The sequence below is a fragment of the Temnothorax americanus genome, unplaced genomic scaffold (assembly GCF_048541705.1).
Source record: "Temnothorax americanus isolate GAGA-0224 unplaced genomic scaffold, ASM4854170v1 Scaffold5, whole genome shotgun sequence".
NCBI classification, from domain to species: domain Eukaryota; kingdom Metazoa; phylum Arthropoda; class Insecta; order Hymenoptera; family Formicidae; genus Temnothorax; species Temnothorax americanus.
This window is the reverse complement of record NW_027509657.1, coordinates 828,749-849,860: the sequence shown is the minus strand read 5'-3', so window position 1 is coordinate 849,860 and position 21,112 is coordinate 828,749. Positions and strand designations below refer to the sequence as shown.

Below are 21,112 nucleotides of genomic sequence, written 5' to 3'. Positions count from 1 at the left end.
CATATAAACTCGATAGAATAATTATCGAGCTTGCTTATTTGTCAATATCAAATATTGATTTTTCGCCTAAAAGATAAGATTTTTATAATCTATTGAAAATCATTCACCCACGCACAGCTTTCTGTATTTATATTTTAAATATTTCATTCGTCATATTTTAAATTTAATTTTAAAAGTCTGTCACGTTGAAAAATAGTTTAAAATTGCATAACTGAATAAAATCAGGATGCTCTATCAGGATTCGTACAGGTTCTTGATGTTGTACGAGGAGTGGGATAAAAAAAAAGGATAAAGCATGTTGTTTTAATATCAAACTTATTGTTATTGCAAGGTACATTGTAAAAAACGCAATTTGTCATTTGAACGCATTATTACATGTAACTTAACTATCTGCGGATAGTATATAGTATATTGCCTCTATCTTTAAATCATTAACGATAAATCGGACTGCCAGAGTCGCAACTTAAAGGAGGAGGAAGGGGGCTGTTAAAATAAGACGCTAAAATGATCGTGTAAAATCCAAATTCGACGAATTTTCAACTAGACCGCATCTAACTGCGTTATATAAATCGCACTAGGAACAAAACGAATATACATATATATTATTTATATATAAAAATAAAACATATATTTCGTTGTTGGGTTGCGGAAGCGAAAAATTGTAATCGGGTCTTTCACCTAAGATAAATTAATGAATTAAATAATAGCGAAGAATTCGTTCTCGAGAAAATAAAGAAAGGCGCGCGCTCCTCGTCAGTCGTGCAGAATATCACCGAGTTACGCAAACAGTTACAAAAATAAAAAAGTTCTAAACAAAAAAAAACGAATACTATTATGACGTTCGTAATTACTATGGCATACTTCCGAAGGCGTTCTCCTCTCATGTTTTTTTTTTTTTTAATCTGTTTAAAATTCTTCTGTCGTAGTTCGGGTAAAATAAATGTTTTCCCGTTTCCGCGTATAAGACATATATCATTTAATATTGGATTTATTCCAAAAGTACGAATCATCGTGCTACTCACAAATGATGACGGAATTTTTCAGACGTCACTATCGCGTATATTCGACGAGAAAATCAATGCGATTGATAGATAGAGATCGATGTGCGATAAATTTAGAGGCTTCTAACTTTTTTGTTGTTGTAATGTAAAACCTGTCCTTTGTTAACATGATTCCTTAAACGTATACTCTCAATGATAGCCGTTCAAAAAAATTATCGCCGCGCTCATTCAGAAAGGCAGAGAAAAGGTAATTAATTTTCTATTTAAATCTGAGATCAAGTCACGTATTTTGTACTCTATAGGCTGAGTCGAGTAATTAATTTATAATATATACCATAAATATATAGAGCTCTTAAAATTAAGATCGCCAGCAAAGAAGAAAGAAATACGCAAACTTACAAGGTAGTTTTATTGGTCCCAGTAAAGCTTCCGGTAAGTGAAATGAAATTCTGTCTGAAAAGGCAAAATTCCGCAAAGTCCGTTCGAATGCCTTTTTTTATTGCGTGGACGCATGTATAGCGATTAGGCTAGCGAATATACATATACTTCGTTTTGTAATTTGTAAAAAAGCGGACTCTATTAATGATGCCACAAAAATCGTATCTGCGTGCCCAGGTCGCACGATGTACTCGTATACGTTAGCGACAAAACTTAAGCTCCTATTGCGGAATACATGCGAGAAATATCGATTTATTCTATTACAACAGAAAAGGTATTGGTTTTTTCTTTTTCTTTTCATTATTTTTTCTATTTTTTTTGTTTGTTTAATTATAATACTAAACGCGTAGAAATAAATCAAACGACGCGTTCACTTGTTTATTGCTATACTTATCGATCTAACGTAAAAATCGTCTATTTGTAATTTCAGCTATGATGGATCTTACGTACCTATTCTCTCGTAACGCCTTCTTAAATGCAACGCTATATCTCTAACTTTCTCGACGTCATTCCTCCTAAACGATGGCATGATAATACAAAAAAGATCGGAATATATATAATATATAGAGTATTAAAAACCCTGGTACAACATGATCATAAATAAAATACATAAACGATCCAATTAATAATAATAATAATAATAATAATAATAATAATAATAATATAATAATAATAGATAACAAAGTCTATTTTTCCTCAGAAACAATTGTATTTCGATACTGAACACCAATTGCATACGTCAACAATCAGTCATCATGTTTTCTTCTCTCACTTTCTCATCATTTTAACGCGATTAAATTAATAATAGATGACCACTATACACAATTATTATACGAATTAATTGTAGCGTGCATTTTTAACGAACAATTGTTGATATTTTATAATAATAGATATTCTGCTTTATAAAAAAAAAAGAACGGAAGTAATCGTATAAATTAAACCGACGAATTTCGTTTCAAGAAAACGAAAAAAACAAAATATAGGCGAACTTAAAGTAATAATAATATCAGCGCGCGAATACACAATGTTGCAACAAATCGGATATCTACGTCGTCGAAATGAATCGTCCATCACGTCGAAGAGACACCAGAAAAGAAAAGAAACGCTTGCGTACGTATATTATATAACGAATAAAACACACGTCGGGGAAAGATAATAAATAAGTTATTCGCGCAAGACACGAATATCGTTACTGCTCTCCTCGGAGAATGAATAAATAAATTAAAAAAAAAAAAAAGAAAAAAAAAGGAGAAACTCGATTTTACATCTCATCTATGCGCGTTACGCGCGACAGCGCGTATTTTAGGGATTCTTCGTACTCGAGGAGTACTTCGTACCCGGGGATTCACTCGACTTGTATCCGAAATCGATCCATTTCCGACAGCGAAACGCGTTTCTGACACGCGAGACTGAAACGAAAACGTTTGCCGAATATTCGTTTTTTTGTTTTAAATATATATAAAAAGATCCTCTAGCTAGCACTAATGTAAACAGCTTTTACACAGAAGAAACCAAGCGCCTCTCCGTGCAGCAAATTCAAAACGCGCTCCTAAAAGCTTCTTTAAAAAAGTTTTCCGCAATCTTTATCTTATAACTTCATCTTAATTTTTTTCACGGCAATAAAAACTTTTCCAGAAGATTTCTCTAATTTTCGTAAAAGCGTCTCTATCCGCTTGGCGCAGCCAAGACAAGGATTAATCTACTTAACGCAACGACCACTGGGTGGTAATCCGAGGTTCGACTTCGATCCGAATAATACCCCGTCGCGACTCGAATGATACATTAATTCATAAATACATTTGCGTTTATACAAAAAATCACGTGTTTCGCTATCTAATAGATCGTCGCGATTCATACAAATATTGGGGATTAAAAGAAAAAACTGGCGCTTTATTTCTTTCATATAAAAGCCGCGTACTGATCACGCGCACGATGCGGCACACGGCAATACGTTAAATTAATTAACTCTAAATGATAACGTAAACCTCTTTTCTTTCGTGAAGCATCAGCGTGTGTGTACCAAGAAGAGTTTTTTTTGCGGGGCGGGGGATGGCGGGCAGGGTGTGTATGCATGCGTGGCGTGGCAGACACGGGGATGGCGATGGTGGTCGTTTTCATCTATTCGCACACAATTCGTTTCGGTAATCAAGCGGTGCGGAGGTTTTCAGCGGTCAGAAGGTTGATCGTCACACAGGGTTTAGCCCCGATCGGCCCCGCCATCATCATCAGTCAAGTCTCAACAGTCACAAATATGTCGATTCCCCTGCAAGCAGACCTATCGTCAGTCGTGGAGAAAGGCGCGATGTCGAGGCGAGATATCGCAAATTTCTGGGTCAACCAACAGCTACGGGCGGGACATTTGGGCGGGTAGGTGGGACTGTGCGAAAAAAAAATGCCGTTTATATGAAGAGAAGCGAGGATAAGCGAAAAAAAGAGAGAGAGAGAGAGAGAGAAAAGACAAACGGACCTCTTTACACGCACGTTTACGTTCGGAGATGTAAAAAGATATGAAGCTCACATTATTCTTTCCGTTCTCCTCAGATCTCGACGCATTTTTCCAAATTTCCCTCACGCTTTTTCTCGCTTAAAGGATATTTAAAATGCAATGATGCCCTGTTAGATGAGAATACTTGTTTCGATAACTTTTATGTAAAAATAGGCGAGAATCAGAATTATTCTGTGAATAAAAAAAAGAGTAAAATGCGCCGAGTTCGAGGAAAATGACGCAAAAGAAAGTAAATTTCATTACGCTGCATTTTATTTGCATAAAATATGAACTTTTCGACAAGATTTCTTACTTATTGCTCTTGAACTTACCCTGACGAACGCAACGGACCTGATTGCGAAAAGAAAATGTATAAGATTATACATACATTGCTCATACATTACTTTTAGATTCGTAAGTTCGAGAGACACGCTCCAGAGTGAATTGTACAATCGTTTTATTTCGCAATAATGATAAGAGATTTAATCATATGCCTTTATTACATTTATTGCAGAGTTTGATCCGACAACTAATAGATATTAGTGTCAATGCTTGCGGTTCGCAATGGGGTTTGTTAAGGCAGGAATATTAATACAAGTTTATATCGAACATGTTTTTTTTTCTCGGACAAAGGACAGGCTTATATAGACGCAGGCAGACATATCCGTAAACATGATAAAATATAAAACTCTAAGAGTTTTGTGCGCGCTTTAATCTCTTTATAAATTCTGGAAATGATCAACGGGGTATAAATTTGCAGTTTTTTTTTTCCATTTACAAGTATTTCTCTCGTCATGTATCATACAATATCTACTTGTCGGAGAAAATTAAGTCGGAGGAGAGAGAGATGCGGCTCGTTCGAAAGAACACGAACAGGGATATTCTTATACACAAACTGCATCGTGTAACTTTTATTTGTCAGTAACTAACGTATGTATATATTCACAATTTTATGACAAAATTTTACTCTCGTCGTCGACACCGATTGGTGCGATATAAAAAATCGGCGAAGTAAACGTACTTTATTATCGGATCGCTCCGCGCGCTCTAAATCGATCTCTAATCCATATTATTTTGTTTCGTTCTAAATGATAAGTGACGGGGTAATTCACGCGTATAATCGTTAATTAATATTCGTATATAATATAATATGAGATCCTATATATTTTATACGCATCGAGAGGTACGCGGGCATACATACCTGCATCCAATTTAACAATAAGGAGAAAGTACAAAAATACGTTTATCGCGTAGATGTAAAACGACCGAGTGTCGAGTAGACGCGTTCGTGTGACAAAATGTACGAGAAGGATCTTTCGTCTGTCGTGTTTGTGAATGTTTATACAGAGGCAATCCAGAAAAGTTGGAGATTAAGAAAAAGGATGTGTTCTCAGAAAAGAGCGCGACTTTTTCAATTCAAATGTGGATAAACACAATAGATTGTGTCTCATAAAAAATAAATAACAAATAATATCAAAACAATATTCAAAAATTCGTAATATAACACGTTAATTAATATCTTTTATATATATATATTTTTAAATATGTACCATGTCGCATATATTATTAGTTTTAATAAAAAATTGAAGTAGGATAGCAAGATCTTTTATCTTATGGAATTCTGTTCATAGAATTGTCATACGGTTATTTGCATCGCAAATAGCAATAAAAAATCTTCGGTCGAATTTGCTTTAAGCAAAAATAAGTTCTTGATTTGCTCAAAAAATATATTATACACTGCCGTCACCCTTTTTCTGGACCGCCCAAACGCCTTTTAATGTAGATCGTGGATCGACAATGATAACTTTATGATAATCACCATAAATTCCACGCGCAACAGTAAAAATAACAGAAATCGATCGTTAACACGCGACCGCGTGTAAAATCCATATATATGCTGTTTTTAATCGTTCGCCTTAAATTGTTCGCCAGTGTTAAAAACAAGCTTCTCGCGTCGCTTTTATCGCGAGCTTTATTCGCAGCTGACACGTGTACACTGATCATCGATAGGGGGGAAACCCGTTTCGGGATTTTTCTCGCTTTCCGCGAGAGTACCGAGTTCGCTCATTAGACTCACTTAAACGCAACAATCACTGATACGCAGGCATATAGCAAAGTAATCGGAACGCCCATTTCTCATCTTTTTTTCTCACACGCAACTTTTGTACAACGAATTTGTTTGTCGTGTCGAAAGAACGGCTTCGTTGATTCTCTCCTCGTCGGCTTCGCTTTATCGACGGCACAAACGGGATGTCCCAATTCTCATTTATACTCCCTCCTCGTGTTTCGCGCACGAAAGTGAATCTTCTCCAAGTCCAAAATGTGTCTCGTTTTTCGATTAATAAATGATACATCGATCGGCGTGTGTGTGTGTGTGTGTGTGTGGCGAGTGGTCCCCTAGAAACTACATCTAGGTGCTTCCAATACATTCGCGAACATGTCGAGGACAAAAGCGAGCGGTTTCGAGAGGATAAAATTTCTCTCGAAAATCCTTTCGTCTGAATTATACCAATGAATATCAATTTGAAGAAATATAGATATTTCCTGAAATGAGATTCTAGGCGTTTATAAGGCGATAATAAAAGAGAAAAAAAACTCGCGACAAAATATACTTGCGAAACGTTTCAATTTTCACCCCGAAGAGACGATCAAACAAAGATTCTTTGTCCTGGACATTTCTTCAGATCCGAGGTACGCGTGTATTACGTTTCCGATGGACCGCACCCTGTTAGAATCGCAACTCGGCTAAATCGCAGCTTTTGATTTACAGTTTTGTTTTACTCTACGTGTAGGAACATTGGCGTCATCGTTTTCGGAAGTGGCTGCTTCAAGGGAGAGCCCTAAAACTTTCTATGTTAATTAGCGAAAGATCTAGGTCAGTGGAAGCTTGCTGATTATTTATATCAGACATTTTTATGTGTGATGGTTATTAACACTTTTTAAAAGCTAGTAACTTTTGTACGCAAATATCAATTGATCACGTTGACCAATATATTTATCGCCCAACACTAAAACCAAAATGAATATCATAGCTCAGACGTAGAAGAACAAATATAGCATGTTTAATAAAGATACAGACTTTCCAAGCTGCACGACAACGCTGATTGTCTCAGCTTTTTAAAATATCCGCGATCACCATTCGAAGTAACAGAAATTCTGAAAATACTCGATTAATCGTCATAAATGAAGTGATCAAGATTATCAAGAATATTAAACCTAGTTCCGTTATCTCCGCCACTTCAATATGCATGCATATGTACAAATGAAGAAGAGTATAAATTGTCCTTTATGTAACACAACTTCCACTGAATTACCGTTTAAACAACATCTTCCCTGACGATGGTCGTAACGAGATTCGTCTGTACATTTTATTAATCGAAAAAGTCAACCATTGCCGAGCGTTTGCCGATTGCGTTCGCCCGCGAACGGTGTGTCTCTCGGAGATTATGCAACAACAACTCGCGGCTTCCAAATGTGTACCACGAAGCTGGACAGATGTGTGTGTACAATATATACCGAGATATATACATACATACATACATATTATATATATATATATATATATATATATATATATATATATATATATATGAGAGGTGCTAGACATACTTCACACACACATACAATTCTCAGAAGAAGTTTATTAAAGTCAGCATTCATAAAGAGGTGCAGTGACATTTTTATTCTGAGACATGGCAGGTGGTTTCGCAGTGTGTGGTTTCATAGTGTTAGAACGTATAGTCCTAACTAACACTCGCGTTACTATACAAGTGCTCTATATCGATGCAACGCAAGACAATGCAACGGACCAAGGACAACGCACCGGAAAGAGAAATTCAGTATGTCAAGTCGGCGTAAGCTCTTTGTATAAACTTATTTATACACGCAAGGACGTCAACGGAGGATCCACGAGGTGAAATCCTTGCACGTATCTACGTATTTATCAAGCACTTCGTATGCCGAAATAGTGCTGAATATTAAGTGGAAATAATATTTGAAGGGTAATGCATATAATTTTCCTTTCCTTTTTGTAGACTCTTGCGCACGCGCGAATCGTGCTGTGAATTTATGTCAAAATGATATCGCACACGAGATGAAGAATTGGAGGATCGAACACTTTTAAAATCTGTATAACAGTCGAAAGGTATCAAGCAAAACAACGTGCCTTTCTATAGAATTTCGTAGATGCACAGGGTATCTAAAAAATATCACGATCTCTCCCAGCTACAAATTCCTTGGCAAAAGACTGTCCCGTTTAGCATAAATATAAAAAAAATTGTAATTATCAACATCAAAATAGAAAACAAGAATTGTGACAAATTAATCTACGATAAAATTATTTCCGAGTTGATTTTAAAGGAACATCATTTTACTTTCTCTTAAGAACGTAAAAGTCGCGCGAGAAGATACAAATATGTGCTGAATATAGTGATCGAGTTCGCTGATGGAGCAATTTGAAATGAAGCGACGAATCTGGGCGCATTCTGTGAGTCTGGATGTTAATAAAAAATCAAAAAAAGATTCTCGATCTCTTAAACGCGTTACCAGTCAATATTGAGCTCTATCAGCGCAACAAATCCCCTGCGAATCTTGCCCCGATTGTTGCAAGCGTACGAACCGCGAGAGACTCGCAAGGATATATATATATATACGGTGAGAATAGGTTCTTTCAGCGAAGAAATCACGAATGGCGATTGCATTCCATACAATATTCTCTCTAGACGTTATTATTATTGACTTACGATATTTATTCTTATGAAAATATTCGTTTTTTTACAGCATTATTTTCTCATTTTCTTTCCTTCCATCTCAGTCCATATAATAGTTCATATAAACATGCACTTCCGCGCTACGCCATATATGTATATATAGCCCGTTCATTTGTTTTCGACCTCTACCGGACACAATGCATCTACATCTGTCGTCGTTTTGAAATTTGGCTATATACCTGTCCTCTTTGTTTCTTTTTCTCTTAACCATCATTAATCACAGGTTCGCAAGCGGAAAAAAGTGCGGGATAAAGTATAAAGTATGTATCGATAATACGTTGAGCTTGGAAGTTCTCTATTCTTGTATTTCGCTTTCGTTTGACAAATGGTATGCAAGGTGGGACAGCTTCACGAGGTGTTCCTCGAATATTTGAATGCTTAGAGAAAGTTCAACTGCTCTTAACCCTTTCTCATTTCGCATTCATTTCAGACGAAAATAGTGTTTACAAATACGTGTCCGTGACGAATTCAGCATCCAAGAATTTACAAGCTCACTTGTGACAAATGTAAAACTCACATGTTTATATAGCATTAAAAGCTCCATTTAGAGAAGTTTCGCCAATTCCCTAAGCTTTTGCACGCATAGACAATTTTGCGGCACAATTCGACGGATCTGCTGCATCATTAGAAACTCCAATAGAAATAGAAATTTCTAATCGAATTAGTTACGAGAATAAAATAATAACGAGAAAAATTAATTACTCGAAATATTCATTCATAAATGTAATTATATCTCGAGATAGTTGAAGTTAATTAAAATTAATCGAAAACTTACTAAAAATCTATATATATATTTATGCGCATTTTTCGGATAAGTATTTGAAATAAATTGACAATAAGTATAAAAAATACTTGGTTGTTCTTACGTGTATGAGATTTGTAATTTTAGGATAATCTCCAATAAACTTTTTTCTTCAGAAATATTCGAGATAAATGAGAATTACGTTCAAACATGAGAAAAATTGTCTATGCGTCCAATTGCCGTATGAAAAAAAAATAATGTGCCATGTAAAGTGAAGCGAGCTCAACGTTGTCCACAAACGGTATCGCTCACAGAAAACAAAAGAAGAAAGAGCCCAAGTAAAAATGTGCTTAATATAAACAATACATTGTTAGTAACTCTGTGAATATGTTAATTTTGATTAGGTTCTTACGGATAATAAATACTTTCATTCCAATCACTCGGTCTTTCTCTCGCTCATTTTCTCTTCCATTCTTTTTCTCTCTCTCTCTCTCTTTCTTTTTATCTCTCACTCCCACATCCATTCGTAACAGTAATCATTCGCAAACCTAATCTCTATGTTTCTCTGTCGCGTGTATACATCGTGTAAAATCATCATCAATCGTCGAATCATAACGGCAAGAAAGCAAGTTAGTCTCGATATATATATATATCTCTTTTCCTTTTTCTTCTTTATGTAGAAAAAAATCACATTGGCTTGTTTTCTCTGGCCTTAAAGAGGATACTAACTCAAGTACAAAAGCTTAAACGTAAATGTGGACGCGTATAGTATTTCTTCGACGCGGTAACGTAAGCACAACGTCCGCGTCAGTGTGCGAATGTATGTGTCTCTGTGTGTGTGTGTGTATGTGTGTACGTATGTATGCATGTATGCCTGAAAATTTATTAAATATTAATGAAGTCGAAGGATGATTAGGGATGATTGGCGATGGGCTCACAAAAGATCTATCATCCCTCCATCCGACAGAAGACGGTACCGGCCGACGCGCTGGTCCAAGTCCACTAAGGGTGAACAGACACAGAGACACAATCGGTCAGTCAAATGGTTACAATGGCTTATTTTAACGGTTTTACATATAAAGAACGACGGTGGAAGGCAAAAAGTGCTTCTTCCGCTCTGATATCATTCTTTCGCTCATTGTCAGATTGGAAGGCGAGACACATTGAAATTCTATATTACTGGAAACCCGAGAGCTTTGTCTCTCAGGTATACGAGAGTACCGAAACTCGAACGATAATTCTGTGAATTACTTATACGTGCGATTTTTAGCAAAGAAAAATTACGCCCGTCTCTCGGGGAAAATTGACTCGTCACTCCTACCCTCACCTTCACTTCGAGAAACATTGTCTTGTCCTACAAAAATTTATCGAGAGCGACATGATACTGATAATACGTGAAAAAAAAATTGATGATAACGACCTGTAACAATGTACATTCCGACGGCATGCAGTGAACATATTAATGCGGAGCAATAACGATGCAATAAAATCGAGAATAGTGCAGTGTTGAATCACAAAATATTTCCTGTTTTATAGAATAATATCGTTCATACAATGTGGTCGTGATTGTGCTCTAATGATAATTAATGCAATATGTAAACAATATAAGAATAAGTGAGCACGTATAAAAAGCACTTGAAAAAAGACTGCCTGTGACGTGATTTATATATATATAAACGCGCCAATCATAAAAAAAGATCATTTAGAAAGAATTTATACAAAATAGCACAATGCAATCTCTTATAAAATTAAATTCTTCAATCGAGATATAAATGGATGGATGTAAAATATAAAACTTTCTAAGTTCTTTAGAAGATAAAAATTTTGTAACCAAGATTTTAAAACCGAGTTCTCTTCGGCAGTCTTCTTTCAGGATTGCGATCGAGATGTGACATTTCTACATATAAAAGCGGATTATAACAACATTCGGTGCAATAGATAAAACGCAAGCCTTTATGGAATTAATCTAACATAACTTCGCGCGCGCGCGAATGTGTATTATAATACACTTCGGTCCTCTCAACGGGCATCAAGGATTGTGAGGGGATATCAAGCATTGAGAATATAATTGTTGCAATTACGGATGTCGCTACACGATCCTTCCGGGAGGGAAGAGAAAGAGAAAAGAAAATGGTTGAGAATGTAAAGAAAAAACATTGGAGATAGGATTGAAAAAAGTAACATGTATGTTTCTCTACAGAAATAGGCGCTGCAAATAGAAAATATTACAAAATGTATAGTACCACGTATTTGTATGTAATGTATATATGCATATATATATATATATATATATATATATATATATATATATATAATCTTATCCTTAAAAGTATCGAATTACAGAAGTACATTCGTAAACATAATAGTACATTATAAACATAGTAGTACTTTGAAAAATCGTTAACATCTCAATTATGTTAAGTAATAATTGTAAAGACACTCTCGTGGTTGATTGGAGAATAGCATATATGCGTATGTATATGTATGTACATGTATATGTGTGAGAGAGTGTGTGTGTGTGTGTGTGTGTGTGTGTGTGTGTGTGTGTGTGTGTATGTGTGTGTGTGTGTGTGTAGGTATGTGTGTGTGTGTAATAGCAGTAGCTATTCTCTAATATATTAACATATTAATAGTACTAATAATAATGATAGAACAACGATACGGTTAGTAATGATAATATAAGTATATATACGAATAGTATCACAAAATAATTATTATACAATTAAAACAGACGTATCTTGCTTATACAGATCTTGCACATGTCTCAAACATTGTAACAATATCTTCAAGTAGTCGCAACTGTATAAATTATTATTTACATGCAACAAGAACGAATACGAGAAGAGAAATGGGGTTTTAAAATAAAATATAAAAAAAATTATACGATGAAAGAGGGAGGGGGGAAAGAAAACGTAAACGGGGCTTCGGCTATTCGTTTATTCGTTCGAAAGGTATCGCGAAAGGGAGGTATGAAAGAACGAGAATAAATTGCTTCTTCGTCAATATCATAATACATTCGACATCCATGCTTTTCAGAAAATCCATCAAGTATAAATCTCAATGCCTACGACTACAAAAGTGTCGAGAGAAATCAAAGAGGGACTCGTCAAAGCTCGTTTCCGCATTTATAGAAACCCGTAAGAGCGTTCCAGACTTGGTTAAAGCAACGTTTACGGATTCTTCGATCAGTTCAAAGATCATTATTTTTGTCGCGCAAATTTTTCACAATTTTCAATATTAAATATATTTGCACATAACACTGGTCCCCAACTTACAAATTTGTTGCGTTAAAGTCTACCTAAAAATAAATAATAAATAAAGTTTTGCGATTCGTTTACGCTAGAATTTGATTCCAGAAAAAATTATCTATTTTTTTTGTTTGTTGAAGAAAAATCGACCTCAGATTAATGATATCAAAGAAACCGTAGACCGAGAAATAAACTGCCAAGGCTGGTACACTCGAATTAACTCGTGCCACACCGAATTAATCTGTCAAAATTAGTCCTTACGAAAATACATTGATACAATTAATCGACTACGTATTTACAAAATTGTGCGATAAACACTTAATTCTATCTTCCGGGAGGGGGGGGGGTGTGGGAGGAAATACACCGCTCCGAAAAATTTACTCGCGATTATACACCTCGCGAATTTCCTGGCCGTTTGACAAACTAATTCACCTATTTTTCACGATCACGGGCAAAGGAAACATCCGTAAAAAAATATGTACTGTTATTTTTATCTTACTTTCTTTTATTTAATATAAACTAACAATTTTTTTTTTTATACGTAATATTATGTAATAAATATATAATTATATTTCCTACACATTCAGAGACACGGCGGAACGTATGGAACGCGTCCCATTTTTACTATAATAACCGTTCGAAATAATCGCTTTATTAAAATCGTGAAAGAACCGTGCTAAACCCTTCTCACTCTTTTCTTCATTTCCCACCTTTTTTCTTTCTTTTCCTTTGAGACTTATAATAAGATAAGATATATTCCAAGTGTCGTTAAAATCCGACTCCGTGCGAAAAGTAAAACGCGCGGTTACTTTACCGTATCACAAGTCTAGCCTTGTACAAAGAAGAACGAATAGCTCGACAACGTAATACTTAGCGTGTTACCGCGCTAATCGAATTACGATTACCGATATCTATAATAATTTCGCTTAGTTAATGAAACAAGAATCGTAGATCTTGTGATAGTTAATTACGTAATAACTACACGTTCGATCCCGAAGCCAGTTGTGTGTTTTGTGTAAGTGTGTGTGTGTGTGTGTATTCACCGTCTAATAATTTATGTTTCTTTATATTTTATATATATATATTTTTTTTACGCAACAATAGTTACGTCTTAATCTAAGATCGCGTAACTCTCTCTCTCTCTCTCTCCCTCTCTCTCTTTCTAAGAGCAATAACCGACAAGCAATCGCGATTTTTAATCTAAACTCAGATTTTCCTTTTTCTCTTCTATTCCCCAACGCCGCCTGAATTCCCGTATTTTCCTCCCTCATCCAAAGTCCGAGTTCTCGTTTGAGAGAGTCATTATTACGAACCGAGTGCAAAAATCATCATCTAGTAATCAGCAGTACCCGCCGCTTATTTTAAATCCCACGACGTATACAAAGGCTGATTTCTACGTATTTGTACTTCCACGACAAACGGATCTGTCGTCGACAAACGGATAAAACGAAGGTTTCCTCGCGTACGCCCGAGCCCGTGTGTCGAAAGAAAAATTCCGGAAACTCTCTCGGTAAAATATCAGTTTTAATATACCGCTTCTTAAAATTGTATTTTACCGTCGATCGCTCACCGCGCCTCGCTTCCCTCTGTTTCCCTGCATCCTGGTTATAATTATCCCAAATAAATTATTCCGGAATTGTACAACGATTTATTTCGGTGGCATATAGCTTTCAGACTACACATAAACCCGAGACGTATTTCTATTACATTGATCAAATGTAATTGCATTTGTAAACCTTTCTATAACAATCTCTCGACGTCTTCGCATGTATCTCTTCTTCATATATACATATATAGTATCTATGTATGCATTTCTATATATGTACATGTATATGTATGTGTGTATATATGTCGCGCGCGAGCGTATATAGATGCACGTATATGTATATGTGTATCATGTGGCTATAATTACAAAATTAATATATATATATATATATATATATATATATGTGTGTGTGTGTGTGTGTGTGTGTATGTGTGTGGCCAACGAGCAATATTATTCTTACGAAGTTAGAGTGCATCGGCGCGAATGAGGTGTGCACGGAAACGCGAGCTCAAAATTGTTCGTAGAAGATATCCAAAAATTTCAGATACCGCACAGCCTGACCACGCGTATTCTGTTGTTCTTCCTTTCATCTTTCTATGTATACCGCGATTCACGTTTTATGTAAAGCTTAGTGCAAACTTGCGATTGTTCTCTACGCAATTCGACTCTAACGCGCTCATGGAAGTTCATTCCAATTTTCCCTTTTTACAACCGGCTTGCCGCGAAAGAGAAATATTGGAATTTCAAGTTTTATCTAAACAGAAAAATAGCATCGATTTGATCCGTTGGATTATACAGGTATTTCCGCTCTTATTTAAAAAAATATTAAAAGAAAAGAACAAAAGAAAATGAAATCAATAGAAGTGCCACGTTGTTTCGCGACTTCACGCGATAAAATATATGGATTGTTAAAAAAAGAAAAAGAATAAAACCTGCTTCGTTTGAACAGCGCACTTTTCACATTTTAAATTGCAGAATGTTATTGAAATTTAATTTTGTGCGTGACTCTATATAAATTTTCCTTTTCTCTCCCTTTTTGTACTCGAGATGCGAGTTAAAGCAATTTCTGTGTTTGAAAGAAGAAAAACTGGAAGAGAAAGATCTGCCCCGACGGTTTCCAGTATAAGTTTTTTTTTCCTATTAAACCACCTATCGATATTTGAATTACAAATCACTGTTTATCAATTCACTTCGGTTTTCTTTACTCATGGTAATTGTCCTCGGCTATTTTAAAAGTCTTTTAACAGATAAATGCCCATCCCATTTGCAATCGTTTCAACATCACGAAAAACTTCGGAAAACATGACACGAATCGTAGCGGGAGCAAAATATGCATCCTTCTTTACAGGTCGCGTTAGAATTTTATCATGTCGTAGTAATGAGGGTTGGGCTAAAGGTCGTAAACGTTCAGATGTGCATCTCCTTATTAAAATCACATTACACCGGTGCTACTTCTCTGCTACTACGTGGCAAACCAATCAATTTATACTCTAACGATTTACTCGAAACTCTTAATTGGTGCACATTCACGGTAACAATCTCGTTATCGAGCATTATACGTGAAAAATCGACCAACAGTTAATACTGTTAATAGTACCGTAATCGATAAGATATAAATCGTCAATACGAAAAAAAATAAAGCTCATGGTCCCACGACATAACAAAGAAAAAGTACTGAGAGAGAGAGAGAGAGAGAGAGAGAGAGAGAGTGGAGGGGGGGAAGAGAAAGAAAGAAAGAGTGAAAAACGGAACGATCGTGCAAAAAGAGAAAGAGTAAAGTAACGAGCGGAGGTCGCAAAAATGTCGTACAACGGATTTCTTCGGATTCTAGTCATCAGTTTTGCGCGTACTAAGCTGTCCTATGCGCGTCTGCAAAGGGGGAAAAAACAGAAGAAAAGCAGGACGCGCATGTCGCGACTTCGCGAAACGCGCGATCTTCGTGAAAGCGCGAAATGCGTTACGATGCGAAGCACCGCCGATCGTTCTTAAGTACCGAAAGCGTTCGTTAAGCTACTACGTGTCGAGAGTGAACGGAGCGGAGGAACGTTTCGCGCTTGCATCGGCGACGCTCTGCCTGTTACCGTTCCGGTTTTTGTCGCCGCGCGACAGCAGACCCTTGGCGGTCTCCTTGAGATTGCATCGCGGACGGAGACTGCTAACGTGTGTACGGCTACTGCTGTGTGTAAGAGGGTGGTGTTGGTGGTTCACCACCAGGGATGCAGAAGACTCACCGGATTCCCAACCGTCCTCGTCGCCGGTGGTGTCGCACTCGCTGCTGTCCGCTTCGCTCGACTCGCTCGGCGTTTCCTGCCCGCCTATCCCCAGCTGCACACCGTCTCCACCTCTGTTCGTCGTCGCTGGCACAGCTGGAGATATGTTCCCGCCCACGCTATGCATAAATAGACTCACCTGCAATTAAAAGACCGCAAATAATCAAATGTTTATATCTTGCGCTTGATAAGATCTCACTATTCTAACTTAAATAGATTGTAATATTTAATTGCTTTTATTCCAAATTTGACTAACAAGGTATCTAATGCTAAGTACTTGAAATTGAGACACCGTATACATTTGTTTTCAGAATTCTGATTCTAATTGCAATGAGCAAAATACCTAACGTTGAATGTTTTACAAGACATGCATACATTCTACATTCTACATTTGCTAAACTTTTATCATTTTTTAAAATTATATTTTGCAAACACGAGACAAACTAACTTTAAAATCCGGACTGTACAGCTTGTGATTTTTATCCTTGTGTGCATTGTCCAATCCTGACTTGTCTATCCGTAAAATGAGAGTGGGCGGCATAGGACCGAGACTGGCCAACGATCCAGTTCTAGGTTTCACGTGCGACATAACCATCGGTAATTCCATTGCTGTGCCGTCGCAGCTAAATGCCCTCGCCGATCTTTCAACGTGTAATTCGCCATTGTCGCACTCGGAATTCGCTTTCTCACGGACGAAAAATGTGTTGAACCAAAAATGAAACATTTTCTCCTGGGAAGTACAGTAAAACACAGTTCGTTAATCTATCACGCCAAATAAATTGATACAAATATTGTAAAGATACGTACCTTTCGTTTCATTTTTGGCCTGTAGTTGTAGAACTCCACCCGTATATCTCCCGTCAGAGCGACAGTGTGTTGCAATGGGATACAAATAGAAGATGTACCTTTCCGAACTTCGTAATCATCAGAAAATATCCTTTTGTTCGATTCCGAGATTACAAAATGCAAGCCTAGAAACACAATGTACAGAAATAACATACTTTACATGAGCTACAATACGATCAGAAATTATAACACACAAATATATATATAAAAGTCACGGAGAAAGATATTACGGAGCAAAAAAAGACACGTTTTTATTTCTTGCATAAATAAAAATTAATAAAATGATGTAAGTATCGATTGTTAGCGATAATATAATTCGTATAACTTTTATACAAATTACTTACAGCCTTGGCCTCCGTTGAAAATAGGGGCTGGATCCAGTTGTATCTTACGCAATAATAATGTCACTGGTTCATAACTGAGACCCTCTTGGAGGAGGGTAGCATAATAATCTACGTATCTTCTTTGCGACGGTATCGTTACGCCTTTCCTGGATCACAATAAAACCGAATAAGTAAGATAATTCTCGATCGTCGAGCCATCGCTACATGCTAAATCCTCAAAAGTGTCTTGTAGTATCTATTTACCTATCGTGAGTCCGTTTAGTTCCATAATAATTAAGGGCTTCCGTGGCAGTGGGAAACTGTTTGCTGTGAAGTAGATAACAGCACACCATTACACCCGTTCGACCTTTGCCCGCCTTGCAATGAACTGCGGCTACGTTGTCCTTATCTTGGGATAGCCACGACTGCACGTCCTCGCAGAAAGGTTTAATCTGTTCCAGCTTTGGCGGATTATGATCATCGAACGCGTAAGTAGCCACTCTCTGCTTGAACTTTTTGCAATCATACGATCGCTCGGAACACCTGAAACATTAGTGTAACGTTGTATTAAAGACATTTGTGGCGAAAGAGACATTTTAAGAGACATCAGTTAAGTCTTTCCAAAGAACTTACAGATTATAAATCTTATAATGATCTTTATGTTTCGATTCCAGCAGCTTAACAACGTCATCAATGTGATTTCTATACACTCCCTCCAGCTTCTCAGCAGGAAAACCCATCGCTATTAAATTCGCTTTTATATCTATAACGTCACAATAGTTAAGAAATTTATCCAGCGTCATCCAACAGTTGATTCATATTAGAATCTATATCGGTACTTACATTGTTAGTGTAAATATAAAATATGCAGAACGCATAGTATTCTAATATCTAGTTATTTCTACATGTTCGTGTGTGTACGTGAAACAATTAGGCAAGGATACATGTGAGATCAAGATTAAAACCGTCCTCCGTGAAACGTTTGCGGCGTTTACTAACGAGTCCCTTTATGGGATTAGTCATCTTCATGTTGCTGATAGTATTGGCCATACTCGGCTGGCTTTGTCTTAACTCTCCTGTCTCGATTTCGATCGAATCACCTTCCGCCACCTCCTCGGGAATCTCTTCTTCTGCCTTTTGATTCTCAAAGGTCCTTTTAACCTGTTACCAAGATTACAAATAAGAAAACAGTGTCACAAATTTAATTGTCACAATTTATCTTAATGGCACGCTGAGAGTTTGACAAATCAAAATATAAACGCAAGCTCACCTGAGGCTTGTGAGCTTGTGAGGCGTCACACGAGCCCAGTTCTGGTCTTCTTTGTTCCTCCAGACAAACATGGAGAGGAGTTACGGAGGCCGAGATATGCTCAGATATTTTACCGTTCAACCTGCCGCTGGTGGGTCTCCTGCAGGAAAAGCATATACCCATCAATTCCCAGAACATGTGTTCCTCTACTTAGGCATTTTTTTCATCGAGCATGTCCTATTTCTCCACCGTGAAGCTCGGCACTGGTTCTTGATCGGACACGGACCATTTTATGACGACATTTTATTATCACCATCGCCAAGTCCGGCGCGCGATTTCACGGAAAAACACACACAGCGAAACACACACTCCACAGAGAACGACGGATACGGTCTTCGAGGAGAAGCTGTCCACGCAGTCGCGGTGGCACTGGTGGCAGACAACGCGGAATATAAGGGAATGCACACCATACACTCTTTTCACAGGCTCCGTAACTCAACAGCTAGCCATTAAAGACACTGGCCTCCGGGTCGTTGCATTGTCCATCTTGTTCCTTCTCTCCGGTCCGCTCAGACAGGCATTCCTGCTTCAAAAATCACACAAAAGATCACAATCGTCATCGTCGGCAGTCAGCAGCGGCGATGGAGAAAGAGAAGAAAGAGAGTGTCTCGCGAAGGAGATCGCGAAAGACTCGGCGAAGCCGGAAGCGGGAAGGATCGCGGAGAGTACCGGGCGAGTCGTTCGCGGGTCCGTCGAGACTGTCGAGAGTATCGTCAACCTACATTCGCGTGTGTTTACGCCGTACGCGGACACTGGAGTCGCGGGTGGAACGGCAGGTTAGCATCGCGCGAGACGAAGCAACGGCGACGAGGACGATGCGCGACACTCGGCGGTGCGTCCCCGGGTCCGTATGCGATGCGATGCGACGGGACACGATGCGATTTGATGCGACGCGATGCGAGGGACGCAGGACGTGAGGACGTCGCGTCGCACCTCCCGCGTTCGCTTCACCGTGCCGCTTACCCCAGGCCGAACGACGACGGGGTCCGCAGGAGCCGCAGGAGTGCGAGAGAGAGAGAGAGAGAGAGAGAAAAAGAGAAAGAGAGATACGGTAACGAGACGGACGACGAGGCAGGGGTTTTAGATTTTAGGTTAAGCGCGCTCGCACTCTCTACGAAGGAGAGAGAAGCGGCTCTCTCGCTCCCACTTACGCGCGCTCGGCGGCGGCGGCGGCGGCGGCGGCGGCGCGCGGCGCGTTCGCTTTTCGCTTCTCTCGCGATCGACGGCGACACGGAGGAAGAAGGTTTCATAGCCGTGGAGTCGCGTCCGCGATCTCGTGCACCGTCTCGCGGGGGGCACGTCGAACGTTTACCTCTTCCGCGGATGAGGCTGGCCCGTGAGGCAGGAAGGTACCGCGAGCAATCCGAGCACGACGACCACGGCATGGACTCGGCGAGTTGAAGCCGAGCGGCTGACAACGCTCGCGCTGCTCTCTGCTCTCTCTCTCTCCCCCCTTCCTTCGCTCTCGCTCGCTCGCTCTCACTCACTCGCTCACTCTTTCTCCGTACCCCGTGCGCGGACGGACGGACGACGACGACCGCCGTCGCTCTCGCGTACGTTACCCGGGGGGGAGGGATGAGGGGGAGGGGGACTGTTCCGCGACGGAACGGCGGGGTATTACCGGCACCTCGCTTCGCGGCAGCGTCGCCGACGGCACGTAGTACGCTCGACACGCGTCGTTAACGTTAACGCCATGACAGCGTGTGCGTGCACGTATTGTGCGTATGCGTGCCTTTTCGCCGCTTTCTCGCCTCTCGATCCCCGCGGGCGGCCCACGGTCTCTCTCCTCTCCGTTCCGTTCCGTTTCGTTCCGTTCCGTAGGGCACACACCACACACATACACATACACACCCACACCCACACACATTCACGCACGACCCACTTATGTGTGCGTGCCGTTCGCTCGCTCTGACTCGCCCGCTGCAACTGCAACAAACTGCAACCCGCGGTCCGTCCGTTCTCGCGTTTCTCATTCAGCGCGCGCGCTCCGGCTCCGGTCGCGTCATCGCGAACGAATCGCGGAGATCTTTCGGGGTTTCGGATCTCGGGATCGGGCGGAGAAGCAGAGCAGGAGGCACGCAGGAGAGGCCGAGCGTCCACGTCGTCCTCGGCTCAACCTCATCCGGCTCATCCTG

General features: G+C 39.0%; 1 protein-coding gene across 11 annotated transcripts; it reads right to left on the bottom strand.

Moving 5' to 3' along the window:
* Nucleotides 1-936: 936 nt before the first annotated feature.
* On the bottom strand, nucleotides 937-20,853 carry Pten (phosphatase and tensin-like protein). 11 transcript variants are annotated; one of them, XM_077417686.1, is made up of 10 exons: nucleotides 20,290-20,441; nucleotides 18,939-19,500; nucleotides 18,613-18,829; nucleotides 18,302-18,431; nucleotides 17,933-18,211; nucleotides 17,690-17,835; nucleotides 17,307-17,470; nucleotides 16,948-17,229; nucleotides 16,461-16,638; nucleotides 937-3,702 (listed from the first exon to the last, which is right to left on the bottom strand). In XM_077417686.1, exons 2-10 carry the CDS (start codon nucleotides 19,113-19,115, stop codon nucleotides 3,683-3,685), a joined length of 1,593 nt encoding a protein of 530 aa, XP_077273812.1. In that variant the 5' UTR covers nucleotides 19,116-19,500; nucleotides 20,290-20,441; the 3' UTR covers nucleotides 937-3,682. The 11 variants fall into 11 exon arrangements, with proteins under 11 accessions (XP_077273812.1, XP_077273810.1, XP_077273809.1 ...); XM_077417684.1 differs by lacking the exon at nucleotides 937-3,702 and adding an exon at nucleotides 4,176-10,437; XM_077417683.1 differs by lacking the exons at nucleotides 937-3,702; nucleotides 20,290-20,441 and adding an exon at nucleotides 20,835-20,853 and having other exon boundaries at nucleotides 13,187-16,638.
* Between the last annotated feature and the right edge of the window lie 259 nt (nucleotides 20,854-21,112).